General features: G+C 34.6%; 1 protein-coding gene across 1 annotated transcript in view; it reads left to right on the top strand.

The window, feature by feature from the left end:
• Positions 1-13970, top strand: part of RPGRIP1L (RPGRIP1 like) — a 44692-nt gene extending 30722 nt beyond the window's left edge. The window contains 4 exon segments of the mRNA XM_017833570.1: positions 1927-2111; positions 8024-8108; positions 13748-13881; positions 13960-13970. Coding sequence (XP_017689059.1) covers positions 1927-2111; positions 8024-8108; positions 13748-13881; positions 13960-13970 — 415 coding nt within the window.
• Positions 13971-16294: the final 2324 nt, after the last annotated feature.

The following is a 16294-nucleotide window of genomic DNA, read 5'->3' as shown; positions in this document are numbered from 1 at the left end:
TGGATTTACCCCATTAGCCTTGAAAAAGTGTAATATTCTTTGCCTACTGTATGCAATTACAAGTGTTAAATATGTCAAACAAATCTTAAAATATGTAAAAGGAATACTTTATAATGCAGGATATTGTATTTGGACTTGATTCATAAGCTACTGTCTGTGTACAAACTAGTCTGACATAGCTGCTAAATACTTTGGGGCGAACAAAACCACTCAGCATATCCCTTTAAATACAGATGCTAATACATCTGTTCAGTGCAAGAAGAAAAGAGTTGTTTCTGAAGTAAAATTAGACAATAGAGCCAATTTCATTTTTTATGCATGTGAATGTAGAGTGCTTGAGGTTATTAGTTGAAACTGAGTAACCTTTCCAGGCTTTCATCTCTTTCTTTTCAAATTTGAATATGAAAAGCATATTCAAGTCAGAGACCATCACTTTAATGACATTTGGCAGTCATTTGATTTATTAGATTTTAGAAAAAAAAATTCCTTTAAATATTTCATCATTCTATGCTAATCCCAGTAATATTGCCAGCTGAAGCCATGTACCTGTATTAGTGGAGACAGAATGGTGTGGAATTTTTTCTGTCATCCTAGTAAAATTTCCATGAATCTACTGAATAATAAAACAACCTTATTGAAATATTCAGATTTGGGTTTTTAGTTAAAGTGTCTTAGGATACATAATAAAAGGAAATGTCTTTTGAAAAGAGGGGGTAAAATTACTTCATCAAATATTGAAAGGACTTGACAGCAATGGAAATTGTTCTATATGATGGATATTTTTACAATAGGATACACCTCCTTTTCAGTTTGATTAATTATGTAATTTGCTTGGAAAAATGTAAGCTATCTCCATAATAAATTAGAATATTGACTTGCAGTTCAAACACTGAATCTAGAAAGCTAATCTTCTGAATGTGATTTAGTACTTCAAGTGATTTAAGTTTACAATCAAAAATTGTCAAAATATTTCCACATAGGGGAAATATTTTTAATAAAGTTATGAGCTTGAAAAGAAATGAAAGAAGTAAAAAAAAATATTTTTGACATTTCTGTACTCCAGCATATTCTGTTTGCTCTTTGAAGAATGTCATCTTTCAGTGCTCCAATTTGGAACCCATAGTGGCTTTTCTTTCTTCAAATTGCAGTTACCTAAGGAAATACTTGTGACTCTTTCTGTTGAGTCTGACATTCACACTTAAATACATAAAGCTGATTACAATTTATCTGTACACAATACTACTGACCTTGCCAAACACAATGAAACAATTTTACAAGGAAGAAAAAAATGTGAATTTGGTTAAAGATAACAAGAAAAGGCTCTGGTGAAGAACAATTGGGGTATTACTTTTATTATCCTATTGCTAATTTTAACTTTTAAAGGTATGTTTGATTTAAGTAGGCAAGTTCAGTGTATGAATTTCAATTCCGTGTAGATACAGTGTTACTTTACATGCCTAGATATTTTGTGACTTGATGGATTTTTATTCAACTGTTCGTGATATAATCTGCAAGAGGCACTAACAATTCTCCTTCATTTGGAAAACTTTGGTACCTGATGTCACTGAAACTATTTCAAACAGTTACAGGATCACTTTGCTGTGTAGCTAAAAATAATGGCAACTAAAATTAGTGGTTCAGATAGCATTTGTACATAAGGATAACTTTAACCTAATCTTCCCAAGAAGTCTATGACTAACGCAAAAATATTTTAAACACTGAATGTGTATCAGTAGCTGTTGCACCAATATTCTTAAATTGCAAATCCTGGGGCTTTACATTCTCATTGTGCCTATGTCAAAATCAATCAATCAGTGTTAATTGTGCAAAGCAGCCCATGACTTATGGGGATGTAGGTTTGTTTTGTGTTAACACTTCAAGAAACACAAAATAATTTGTATTATGTTAGTGTTCAGTTTTTAAATAGGAAGTTGAAAAGATCTGGACTAAAATTACATCACTTGGTCCTACTGAGTTACGAATTACTTCAGATGAAACAATCCAGCAGCTGTGTGTTGAATGCAGATGAAATTATTTCCTTGCAGAGGACACCCCACTGTCACTTCCCAAACCAACAGGTGGTCAGAGGAGTCACTGTAAGTGTAGCACTGGTGAGTGGGATGTACTCCTGAGCAGGCATGTTTCTTCTCTTAAGTTCTGTCTTATGAAAATACCTGCAATAAAGCCTATTTCCTGTACATTATATTTGCATTTATCTGTGTACTATTCGTCTTTTTTCCAGATATTTTGGGAAATATTAGTAGTGGTTTTTAAGAAATGAGGTAAGGATGCAGTTGTTAACTATGAAATGGAATACTGAAGTAGGCTTGTGGAAGAAATGGTAGCATTACAATAAATTTAAATATGCTGGGAGCACATACATTTTAAAATTAGGCTATACATAAATATATGTATTCTTTTTAAAAGCATCATGAACTGATTTTTCTGTTGGTGCATGATGATACAGCAAAAGAAAAACATCAACCATATACAACTAAAATACATTTGGAAAGAGAAAATTTGTAATTGGACTCGATCACCACTTGCGAATACTCAGTGTTCCTCTAATCAGTTTTTAAAATGGGAAGTTATTCATCCATATTTAATACTAATACATTGCTCTTTACTTCATTATACTTAATCCTGCATGTTGCACATGCTAGTCTCAAATGAACATTTGAGGTAGTTTATGTCAATATACAATTATATATTATAGTATACATAGAATTATTCTAGTAATTGATAATTCTGTTGTTAAATATTTTCCCTGCTCTTTCATAGTATTTCAATTATTGACTAACTTTTTTTTCTGTTAAAGTCTGTTTCATTTAAGATTCAGTCTAAGTGCTTCAAGTTGTCTTGGACTTTTATCTGAGAGTATCCTGGAGCAGGTGAATCAGTTTGCTATTTGTGACAAACCATTCCACAGACCTTCAATTTAAACATTCTTTTAAAAATAATTTTGTAAAAGCGGCTTTGCAAAAGTGGAGTCACAGTCAGATCTTTAAAATTGGTACCATCTACAAACCTGATTTTAGAATGTGACTTGCCAAAGAATTCACTTGTTTAGATCCTCTTAATACTTATAAACTATTGGATTATCCTGTAATTGAAGACTCAAATCCCTCCTAGACAATGATCATCAACTGTTGCTGTAATGAGACTGCCCATTTGAGAGGGACAGTAGAGGACAGGGCACAATTGTTAATTTTTGTGAGTCTGAGGATGGTGATCTTTGTAAGGCTTTAGAGAAGAAAAACAAAACCACAAAAACTAATAGTGCTGCAATGTCTTTCATTTGCTGAGGCTGCTCCCATTCCAACAAATGGGATTTGTGGCATCAGTTACTAAATAACAGATTACATAAATAATAACTTTTTATGAGCTGAACAATATTCATCTTGCTAGCTTCTGTAAACACTTCTGAAAGTTGTAGGTAGGCAGACATAACTGAAATAATTGTATTAAAACATCATTGAAATAATAACATAAGCCAATAAAAGCTTTTTAACAGTTTTGATTTCTCTTGCATCTTGAATTCTCATTGCTTTGATTATAATAAGCCTTCAGAAGATATAAAATTCTTACACAGTATTCTGATTTCTAGGTATGGTGCAAGCACAGAATTAGTTTCCTACGTATTTACTCTGCAAAGTTAAACTAGCAAAATACAGCAAAGTTATGATGAATAGAGAATAAAATTTCAGACTTTTAAGACAATTACGAAACTTCAATACATTTCAAGCTGTGAAATTTGAAAGTAGTGTTGTGCTATTGTATTGTAGAGACTGTGATTCATAAGGCTTTCCAATCTAGTAGTGCTATATTGTGTTATTTCTGTTAGTCATAACCTGGCTTCATAACTTTGATTTTTCTATTTGCTGCTTCAGTATCAATTGTAGAACTGTTTAAAATATTAAAAATATAAACTGTTTATAATATAAACTGTTTAAAATATTAAAAATATAAACTGTTTAAAATATTAAAATATATTAACTTCCAAATATCCTAACAAATCAGTATCAAAAGGTGTTTTTTGCTCTTAATTGCTTCAGGATTGTATTCTGCGGCACAATACTAATATGGTTGTTATTTGCAGAGGTTTGCTTAGGTGATTGGTCATCTAATTTCTACTCAAGATTAGCTTTACATACAGGGGAGAAAAAACTTAATGAGTCTGCTTTTTGATAAAGCCAGTTGAGAAGCCAGTAAGATAATAGTAATGAAATCTGCATGTGTGTTTACTATGGCTTTGCTGCATCTCTTGTTCATGTCTAATTAGATTTGAGTATGCTGAATATTTGAGGTTAATTGAATATTTTCTTTAATAAAAATGAGATTTGCATGGGTGGAAAGAAATTTACTTTGAGCCTAGAAGGAACCTAATAGTCTTTTAGATTTCTGCATGGAGAAAATCAGGGTAAGTCCCTAAGTAATCTTAAAAAATCAGTAATTCTTATAATAAAAAGGCATTTTATATTATCTATAACTGGAACAGCTTGACTGTTTTAAAATCATCTTAACTGATACAGAGGGCTCTGTGAGATTCACTGCTTAAAAAACATTTGAAGGTTTTCCATACCTTTTGTGCGTCCTTTGCTGTCATCACCTGACATGTGGGATATCAGAAGACAAACAAAATCTTGTTGCAAAATAATACAGTGGAGCTCCATTGATCTGGACATACGTGATCCCACGAATTTCCATTTTCACTGCTGGTTCAAGCATGTAACGTGATATAAATTGGGGGTTTTCGACCGTGACTTTTTCACTACAGATGCTTAGAAGATCTTTGTTTTTTCTTTCAAGGTCTTGGAACAGCAACTTGACTCAGGAAGTTTATACACTGTAGGATTGCAATGCATACCCCTTGATTTCCCATGACATTGTTTTATCTACTGCTGACCAATACTGACTGAGGAGCTGTGTGTTTGTTAGCAGTGGAAAGAGTTATTGGAATATCCAAGAAAGCTTCCAAACACTACAGTCTCATAAACTCAAAGAAAAGTGGAACTTGCCAAATTGTGCTCATACCATGACTCTGTCTTTATATTTGGTGAACAGAAAGGATTCTGATTTTTTTGGTGGGATTTGTTTTGGTACATACAACATTGTGTTGATGTTGGGTGGAGTTACTGATCACAGTAAGCAATTAACTGATATTTAAACTTTTCAATTCAGTTTAAAATTGTGTGCCAGAATTTTTCCAGTCATGCCACCATATATTCTTTAAAGTAATGGCAGTTTCACAGTCAGAAAAACATAAGGAAACATGTTAGTCCAAGCAAACAAAGCCCAGTTTCCCACACATATAAATGCATCTGTTGATGTTTGACTGTTAGTTTCAGTAAAAGAAACATTTTTCTTGTCAGGACCAAGATTAATTAAATGATGAAGCTATGGTTAGTTAACAAATGCTGTTAATAAAAAACATTCTTATTTTATTAAATAACGAGACTTAAATGTGAAAATGCTGAGATGGCAAGAAAATTACTAGAAAGCAAGGCTGATAGAAGGTTGAAGTGTGTTCTTATCACTGTATACAGTAGTTCTAGAGAACAGGCAATGGAAGTAGAAGAAAGATTTATGAAATGCTGCAAAGAATTTATTTGAAATTTAATTGGAAAGCTTTCTTTTCTCGAAAACTTTTCTCTCTTAAGTGAATGGGTGGCTTTTTGAACAATTGAAGTGCAAGTGTAAGTAGACCAAAAGAACACGAGGTGGGGGAAAGATGATGGAGTATATTTTTTATTAAAAATAAACTTCTGAAGATCCCTATTCTGAAAGGTGGATTCCTCAGTATAACTCAAATGTTAAGGCTTTGCATCAGAAGACATTGTTACATTTCTGTGTGTTTATTCCTTTTCTCCATTAAAGATCCACACTGTGAAGCAGTTTTTCTTCACTGTGATAAAACTCTGCTTCATCTGTTTTTTAGAATGTGAACTATGAAAAAATGCGCTATAACAGAACAGCTGTGTTAATGTTTTGAATTGCAAAGATTTCTGACAAGCTTCCAGGGTCACTGTAATCTTCACCTTTTAGTACTTCTTTAGGAGTAACTTTAAAATTATAATCTTAGATGCAAACTGTTACAAGTTAATTTTGAATTATTTTTGCAATTAATTGGATAGAAACACGAGGTGTTCCATGCCTTGGAGCAATGTTGTGGTTCTAAGTTCAGGCAGTACCGTGGGGTGATATGAAAGCATGTTATTCATCAAGATCTAAAAATGTATTTTCACTATAGTTAATCATTTTCCCCAGACTTGAATGGAGTTCTTGTGCTGAATGTTTTACTTTCCAGTCTGAATTTTTCCATTGAGTGAAATGAATTTGAACTCTTTGGATTTGTAAATAATTTTCATTTTAAATTGTTTTAGATACAGAATTAGTAAATTGAGGAAATTCCATTTGGGATGCTTATGGGAAAGGGAAGAATCTGTTGATGTGGCATTTCCTTTGAAGTTCTCTGGCTGTCCATGTGTCTCCCTGCTGCCTCCCCATCACTTCCTGTGGTGGCCCCAGGAGCACTTGGCCATGAGAGCAGCACATGTGGAAAGTCATCCACATGTCCAAAAGAATAGCAGATCACAATAACAGCTTCTTTTAACCTAGGAAAGTAAGAAATCGTGAGGTGGAAACTAAGGATTCAAAGGTAAAACACCAATGCTTTGCTTTCTGTTAGTAGAGAAATGGTGGCAAATTTCAGATTCCTTGGACTGAACGACTCAGCAACTGGACTGGCTGTTTTCTGATAGTAACCCGTTCCTAGGAGCAGTTCTGCTGGCCAAGGAAGAGCTGAGGAGCAGCTTTGGAGAAAACTGGAAAAGCAATAACTCTGAAAAGTGTGCTTCCTAGGACTTCAATAGAGATGTGTCCTTCAGTAAATCCCTCTGCAAGGAGTTTAGGCCTTCTTGTCTCTGCTCATGCTGCTGCATTCCAATACTCAGCTCCTTGGTAGAATTGGTACTTTCTTTTTATACAAGTAAGTTTATTTTGGACAGTGAAATACATTAAAGATTTCTGTCAGTGCACAGCAAAAGGAAACCTTAATGTGATGTGGAGAGTGAAAAAGATCTCTTATGAGTATAATGAGAAGTAACTATTAGAAATGCTGGAATGTAATGACAGACAAATTTCTAACTCCACCTCCTCCCCTCAAAAACAAATGACAACAAATGATTCTTAGAGGGTTATATCAATTTTAGTTTTGTCCTATCAAAACTTTTTCAGTTGCATTTCTTTCTTTTAAAAAAAAATTAAAATGAATTCAATACTATTTCAATTTTTATACTCTTTCACAGTAGTGTATTGATACTTGCAGACTGATACCATTTACAAGAAATCTGCTGCTTTCTTAATATAAGATGCCCCAAAACTTATTGAAGAATTTCTTAAAACCATGTTTCTCATTCTTTTAATGTGTTTTCCAAACCAAGGCTAACTTTCACTGTAGGTCATATTAATAGTCCAAAAATTAAAAGCTGATCCTTGCGTTTGTATTTTAAATTAAAACAGTGAGAGGCTTTCAGAGCACTCTCACACACTCCCCAGGCTGTGGATTTTCTCCAGTCCATTGGTCTAGAGGTTTCTCTTACTGAAATACTGTGGCAGGAAAGGGAGATTAAATTACTGAGGCTGTCAAAAAGGACAAGCACTCTGCCATACATTATCATTATCACTGGCTTCCTCAGTGGAAGAAAATGCAGTAAATCACTTCAAATACAAAGCAATAAAGACCACTGGCTTTTAAAATCATGACTGCTATTGCCATGAACAGAAAGTGACAGCTGTGTGGCATGCTTAGATGCTGCTTGTATCTTTTTTGACAGTGTGCACATAGACCTGCCAGTGACACACCGTTAGATCACATGACCTTTCAAATTCGATTCGAACATTGCTGCTTCTCCTCAGAAAAAAGAAAGAAATGTTTATTTTTCCTTTGTTCTTTTCCTCATGTTCTTTCTTCTAAAAGGTGAAAAACAGTTGATACTGATATTAATTCTGATTTGCGTTGCAGCGATATATGTGGCTGAGGCAGATAATTGTGCAGAAAAAGAGTATCTCAAGCCTGTTCTTCTAAAGCCAGAGCTACACACTGACAGGTACATGTTAGTGCTGAAAAACTCTATTATAGGTCTTTGTAAATAATGATTGTGGTTTGCCTTGTTGTTTGTCTCTGCTGAGGAGGTATCCCTGAGAAGTTAATACCTACCTAAGTAACTAAGTAGAAAAAAATTTGTTTCCACTAGGAATGATACCTGCATTCTGATCTTATTTCTTCCCTGAGTAGGTTCATGTGGCATGGAAGATTGCAGCCTCACTTAATGTTGGTTTAGTGCTGTGGTTTGGGTTTTGGTTTGGGAGTTTGTTTGTTTGCTTCTTTTGCTTTTAACAATTTTATTTTGCAAAAGAGAGATTCTGTCATCAGCATTCTATCACTAATGAACTTGAAAAGTGCGTTTCTACACCATGTAGTTTAGTACATTCATTGCTTTCTGAATTCAGAGTACTACAAGGAGTCTTAAGAGCTGCAGAAAGTGTTCCTTGGCCCTAGAATTTCCAAAAACATATATATATATATATATATATATACAGATGTAGTTTTTATATTAATACATATGGGAGAGGGTATAAATTAGTCTTGTCCAGTTTCATTATAATAAAAAAATTTTTCTTATTCTAATTTTTTTATTGCAATAGCATTTGTGCTTTGACAGAATGAATGACATCGTTTGAACCTGTTTTCTCTTAAAGGTCAATCTTCATTAGAATGGAATAATTATTAAATTAAAGATTGATTTAATTCTCAGGAGAGCAGGATACCTGCTGACTGTATTTGAAGTGCTGGAGTTACTTGTAAATCTTTAAAATATGTGTTTATCCACAAATCCCTGATTCACTCTGCAGTAAGAAAGAGAGTGATCTCTCTTCATTTCATTTCCGTTCTATATCTGAGATTCATGTTTTGGCCAGAAAACAGGTTTTACTGGAATGGAGCAGGGAACACCATGAAATGATTACTTTTTGGGATGGAAATATCATACCAAAACATTCTTAGGTTTGGAGATTTAAAAAAAAAAAATTAAAATCATTTAATAAGCAAGGAGAAGACTTACTTTACCATGTAGATTAGGAAAGTGGGTAACATTCTACTGAAACACGTTCTGCTGAGATTAGAGAGTATTGAGAATAAAATACTCTTTTTCTTTTTTCTTTTTTTTTGTGGTTCATGAGGGATAATTCAGCAAATAGCTAGTCTGTGTGCTGCAATTTCTCCTATAAATACTTAGATATCTGTATTAAATATTTTAGAAACCTGAGGTAAAAAGAAGGTAAAATAAGAGCAGTAAGCTTTTTCACTGACCAGACACATTCACCTTCTACCTGTGCCATCGTGGTCCTGTCCTCTGTGTTACCAGGTAAATTGTTTTCTGCAGTTATTGGTGTGTCTGGCTTGGCCTGTGGTGATATTTCAATTCTGTCATGACTAAACAGGAACACAGGAATTTCATCAGTAGTCCAGTTCCCCACTTTATCCTAGCAAGGACCACCAAGAAACAAAATTTATGAAAAGATTCTGCCCGTACACCAAAAGTTTCCAACTCTATGTATTTTAAACCTGGCCTAGTTGTATCACCATGTGTTTTCTATCACAAGCTTTACAAACTAGTATCAGAGTTTTTTCAGCTGAAACAGGAACTCAACTAAACTAATGCTTTAAAGCTCAGGAAACCAAATTATCAAGGATATAAATATCACTGAAAATTGCCTGCAGATGGTTGAGCCTGACACTTTATTAGTGTTTGTGCTATGCCAGATTATAGAGCATAGACAGTGTATTATGTATATTAGGTTGTGTATTAATTTATTTTTTTTCCTGTCACAAAGAATGTTGTTAGAAACAATACTCATAATGATTGGATCCGTACTGGAAAATAAATAAATAGATTCATCACATGCTGGTTTTGTCTTCCAAAAGCAGAGTCACTTTAATGAATCTCTCTTGAAAAAGATAAATATTCTCAAGTGTTAAAAGATACATTAATATAATAAACAAAATTACTGCTGAGGCAAAATTACTGCTAAGCCAAAGTTGCAACTATAGCCTAGTTCTATAGTTGAAACAGAGCCTGAAAACAGTGCATTTCACAGCTTTGTACTCTTTTAGTTTATACTTGCAAGTAAATAAATATAGATTGACATGGCATTTATACAGGAAAGTATATTTATTTTATAGAATCCTAAAACCATTTAGGTTGGAGAACTTTAGAGTCACCAAGTCCAACCGATACCCCAGCACTGCCACTTCCACCACTAATCCACGTCCCCAAGTGCCTCCAGAGGACTTGAAATACCTCCAGGGTTGATGGCTCCACCAGTTCCCTGAGCAGCCCATTCCAGAGCTTGACAACTATTTCAGTAACTAATTTTTTTTCTAATATCTGGTCTGAAATTTGGTGGAAGTGGAGTTTACTGTTCATTTAAAGATAAGATTTCAAAACAAAGTTGATTTTTCTCTTCTTTCAGTTCTTGATATGGAATCATTTTAAGTGTTTATTAGAAATGTTGACTTTGGTTCCATATTTGAACAAATAGTGGCAGAAAATGCAAGAATATTCAGTGTAAAAAATCAAGAAAAAATGCTGTTAAATGGAATTATGTAAAATATATGAGCATAGTTCTTTTGACAAGCATCTTTATGCTTTCAGTCAGTCGTTGTCTCTATCATTATTAGGGAGATTTTGTCATAACACTGGCTTTTTCTTATAGCTCTAATGTATGACACAGGAAGCCTTTTTGGTTTGTTTCTTTTTCTGTATAATAGAGATTCAAGTTCTTTATCTATTTTAGGAAGCTATACTTGCTAATATTTGTAAAAACTTTGTGGAAAAAAAAGACACAACATTGTTATTTCAGCATCTGAACCCCGTCATTACGTGTTCAAGTCTTTAAATCAGTTAAAAGGACACATTTCTGGCAGTCCATTTAACTTTCTGTAACTGTGTCATAGTTATTTTTTATTCTTCCACTGTTGTTCTTTCAGCATTTTAAGAGTGTAGAAATTTTGGTCATGTAGAGGAAGTTGCCTGATTTCTCATGCCAGACTGTACTTGAAATGCTTGCAGACCTGGAGGTAGAGTGTGTGCTCTTCTGACAAGTGTCAGGAGAGACATATGTGAGGAGTGGAGGAATCCGTGTGTCTAACAGTCACCCTGCTGTGATAACAAGAGTGAACAGGTTTATGCAAGAGGTTTCCAGGCTGATCCTGACAGGTGCATCATTTCTTGGTGGGAAATGATTGTTATTCCAAGAAACAGACTATATGAAGTCATTGTTCTCCAAAGAAAATCTATGCATCCATGTTACAGGGGAGCAGAGCATGTGTACAGTTGTTAGCTTCACATTAATTTGCAACATCAACACACAAAGTTTTCTCCTTCCTGCTCGAAAATGACTGATCTGTGAAATAAAAAAAATTAGAATCAGATTTGCCTACATAAGAACTTTTGTCCAGTCACTCTAAATTACCTGCTGGTGAGAATGCCTTTAAGTGTTATCCTAACAACCATAATAAATAATTGTCCAGGCTTTTCTGCTTCACTGTAAAGCACATTTTAAGTTTAGGGCACTTATTATTTTTTCACTTTTCTTTTGCCAGACAGGTTTCATTTAGTTCTCTAGTCTTTCTTGCAGTGGCTAGCAAATATCTTCCCACATGGTGCTTTTACCAGGATGTCAAAATTTCTTCTTATTCTGTCAGTAAGTTTGGGATTCCTGCAAGGAAGTGAGTAACTGTTGTTACAGAAATGAAATGTGGAAATGAGCTAGAGAGAAAGTCTAGGATCCCAGAGAGAAGTATGGGAGAGGAACACCTTCCATAGCTTTATCCATGTAAGAAGTCCTTGTATAAATTTGATATACTAACTCCCATCAAAGTTTCTTTCAGAAGTGAGGCAGTGTTAAGGTGAGGTGGGACACTGGCTGCTGCAGCTGGGTGAGGGGTCTGTTCATGTGCCATAGGTTCTCAAGCAGTTTAAACTGTGTCTTTTTAAGCAGTTCGGCCTGAAATCAGAACTCTTGCAGTTTTTGGTAAATGAAGACAAGTTAAAGCATACCAAATATCATATTTAAATATTCTCTCAAAGCATTTGTGATACTTTTAAAAGTACAAAACTCAAAGTGATTGTGGTGCCATTCTTGGAGTCTAGTTGGAGTATTCCCCCGGGATCCAGAGTGCATAACTCCTCCTTCCTGTTTAGCAGCAAAGATTCAATCCAATATTATCATTTTTTAAGCATATTGGAACTATGTGGTGTTAGAGGGGCTGCTATTTTCATCTGTTTTGTTGAAGCTTGACCTATTCATGTAAAATACCTTTGTTTGATCTGAACCACAGGGTGGGTCTGTATGAATGACACTCCCCTTTGGCTATAAGATGCTGTCTCAAATTTTACTTGGCCTGCTTTTAATTTATGTTTTAGTGAAAATTTTGGTAATAGTTGGTACCCTTAGGTGATAAAAGTTAATTCAGCATGAATCTCTTCTTCTGTCACTGTCTTAGCTGCTATGCTGGTTTCCCCAAGAGATTTAACGTTTACACTGACTCATCATAACAAAACAGATCTGTTCCCAAAATCCAACAGTTTTATCAACTTATTCTTACAATTTTTAACTTGTTTTTATTCAATTTAATATTTATCTTGCAGATCTAAGTATTTCCTATTTTTGATTGGGTTTGGGCTGTTTTGCTGCTGCTTAGCTTTGTGCCAAAATCTCAAGTTAAATGAATTATATTCAGTCAAGCCACCTGCTGGTGGAAGTAGCTGTGATAGTTTTCCTTTTTTTGCCTCCAGGAAACTTTTTAAAATATTTTCATATTTTCAGTAGGTGACTGGGTTTAGTGACAAATATTTACATGTGTATTTTCTATGATAAATATTTTTTAGTAAGAGATGAGCACAAAAATAAACTGCTATAAGAACATATTGTAGTAGTTGTTGTGTTTGAAGTCTTTTTAGGAAGATTTGATTGTATTTTGTCTGACATATCCTTTCCTTCAGACTTGGATTTTACACAACTTGATTGTTACCCATTTGAAATTATGCTTATTGAAACATTTTTAGGCTGTAAAGCTCACAAACACTCACAGTTTGAACAACATTGCCAAGACATACCAAATGTTAGCTCTAAATTCCTGTCATTTTGTCAGTCTCGGTGTTTTTGGCCCCAACACAAGCCACTAACTCAAGTCAGCTCCAACCCAATCCTGGAATTATGTGTTTAGAAGGAAAGCCATACTTGGATGCAATGGGTGTAATTTAAGTTCACGAAAGAAAAGCATATATTTTATATAGTTTCTTGTATGGCCATGTGAACAAGAGTTGTACCACAGAGTGGTGGGGAGGGGAAAGAAAAATGGCACATTTCTATACGGCTACGAATCTATGGTTAAACCTCTCTGTCCTTCTAGTACAGCTAAGTAATGCTAAAGAAAAGGGGAAGATTTAAAAAAGGGTGTCTTAGACAATTCTTGTCATGGAAAATGTTGAATTTACTTGATAAAGAGTTCTTATTTGTGTTCCACTTGTAAAATAGAATGTGGGTTTGCCTTTTTTTCTGGTTTTAAGAGTTGATTTTCAACCCTTTTTGAAGGTAAAATATCTTTTTTCCTTTTTTTTTTTTTTTTTTTTTTTTTTTTTTTTTGTTGTTGTTGTTGTTGTTTTTTTGGGTTTTTTATTTATCCTAAAATTTGTGTGGTCAGTGATCCCCCAGAAGACGAACAGGATCTTGAATGTGAATATATCAGGTTTGCTCTGGTCAGTTTGAAAGAGGTGTTCCAGAAGCAAAGAAATATCATTGAACAAGACATTGATGGTAAGTTTTACAGATCAGTTTATTGTAAACTTCTGTAGCTTAAAAATTATTTGTTGAATTTCTCCTTTTCTCTGCAAGGGTTACTGTGAAAGTAATTGTTTGACATTTTGTCAATAAGAAATTCTTTAATATTAATTAATGGTTTCCACATTTTTTTGCAAAAGTCTACAAAAACTGTGTGCTACTGTTATTCCTTAAAATATGTTTAAAAACCAAAGCCAAAGAGCATTCCCAGCTCATAGTATTTCATTCATAAGACCTAAGAACTTTCCAGACATGTCCACTTGCTATAATTCTCTATTTTGTACATCATGCTTCATTGTAATAGGACTATATATATTTTTATTAAAATTTATGTCAGTAATTCTGTATTGTTAAAGTCTATATCTTATTTAGAGCTGTAACTCCCAGAGTACCTCCAGCTTGTGTCCTCCATATGAAACCTGTTTCCCAGACAGTATGAAATAGTGGTGGTTTTGGTAAGGTGTCAGTTTAGAGTGAACACCCTTCTGAAAGGGACGGTGACCAAACCTTCACTGTGACTCATTAAAGCAAGGTGAGGAGAGCAGGAGGTGTGGAATCTTCCGTTTCCTGGGCCGTAGGATCATTTTTATAACACTGGTAAGAAGACTCGAGAAGGCTACTTGGTCCTTTCATAGACAGTGAAGGAAAATATTGTCCTTGCTTAGGGTTTCTGGTTCCCTGTGTTTGCAGGGACGTGGTTACCAGTGTGTGTTTTTCTCCTACCTCTTTGTCTCAACTCTCTTTCCCCACTGTGGTAAAGCTCAGTGAAGACAGTAAATCTGTTACAAGCAGTCCCTCTCCTCTGCCAGTGCAGGAACCAGCCTGATGACTGAATGCAGAGCACACAAGGTACCCTTTGCAATAGCCAGAATTCCAGTCAGCCCCAGTGGAATGCCAGGCTAATGTCACTTTGCTACTTCTACTGCTGTGTCCAATTCCCATACCTTGAGCAACGGGGACCTGAGTAGTGAGGGAAAGAAATAGGCTTTCTTATCCATTCCCATTATCATGCATGATTTGCATCCATGCTGTAGCTAAAATACTAAAAGTATGCATCAAAGTTCCAGGAACACGATAAGGAAAATGCAAAGAATCAAATCTCCATACCCTGGAAAAACAGCATACAGATTTGATGCACTTCTTACTGTGGCTGAACCACTTAAGCTTTTCTCCACCAATACTTTTTCTCCAGGTAGTTGTACAAAAGCACATCTCCTCCAAAGGTATTTTGTAGTCTCTCACTGCAAGATTGTTTTTGTTCTGTACTTTATGGCCATAATTCCCACTGTCATAATTCCTGTTTGATAAGATTGATTAGTGATATAAATACAATTTTTTACCCTTGAAAGTCACCTTTCACAAAACTCTTAAAAGTCCTAATCATCATCTGAGAGAATTATTATTACAGGAAGGACTGTTTTTTGTTACTATTGTTCTGTTAAAAGTTAATCATTAGTATGTGATGACAACTACTTCAGTATTGTGAGGAGCATTTCTTCCCCTGATCGTAACACACTTGAACTAATTTTTACTTTGTGTGAATTATATCCATGAAAGTAATAATAATAGCTAGAAATACTTTTTTATTCTTTTTCCTATGCACACTTCTGCCCTTCCCTGCAGGTGCCAGGGAAGATTCTGTTGCATCCAGGATGTATAACATTGTATATTTTCTGAAAATTTAGAACTTTCAGAGAACTGAAATGAATTTTATGTTAACATATGTCAGATCATGACAAAAGAACATGTCTGTATATTTTCTTGGACCAAGTCGTTGTAAAAGGATCTGCTCTTAAGATCCGGATGCAGACTTCATTTAAATGTAATGGCACAATAAATAGAATTCCTAAGTTATTGTGTACACATCCTCTCAGGTGGATCTTGGTTTGAGGAAAAAAGAATTTCCCTAGGCACAGGGAAATTGGTGGGACACTACCACATGAAGTACATAAATGTCCTTCGTTCTTTCTGAGACTCCAAGCACAGTCTTTTTCATATCTTGTTCCTTTCATTGCTGACTGTGTGAAAGTGGCCTCCATGAAATTTGAAGCAATTAAGTGAATGACTTAGCAAGAGAATGAGTGAAAAACACTATAGTCAACATATCTACCAATGTGCCTCAGAGATAGTATGACAATATGAAAACTGAGAAAATAGAATTAGTGTTCTGATATCAGTAATTATAGTTATCCTGTTCTTATAAGTAAAAACAATACTGTCCCCTAAAGTCTGCTCTTGAAGTTGACAGTTCACTGAGTGATCTGTTCAAAGTTATACAAAACGGTTTGGATCTCTAAGATTAGCATCCAATCTGTCCTTTAATAACTCTTTCAACAGAGTAAATAATGGAAGGTTTATCCCACGTTTTTTCTTCTCTAAACCTCTTCTG

The sequence above is a fragment of the Lepidothrix coronata genome, unplaced genomic scaffold (genome assembly GCF_001604755.1).
Source record: "Lepidothrix coronata isolate B3197 unplaced genomic scaffold, Lepidothrix_coronata-1.0 Scaffold217, whole genome shotgun sequence".
NCBI classification, from domain to species: domain Eukaryota; kingdom Metazoa; phylum Chordata; class Aves; order Passeriformes; family Pipridae; genus Lepidothrix; species Lepidothrix coronata.
This window is presented reverse-complemented; position numbering and strand designations above follow the sequence as displayed.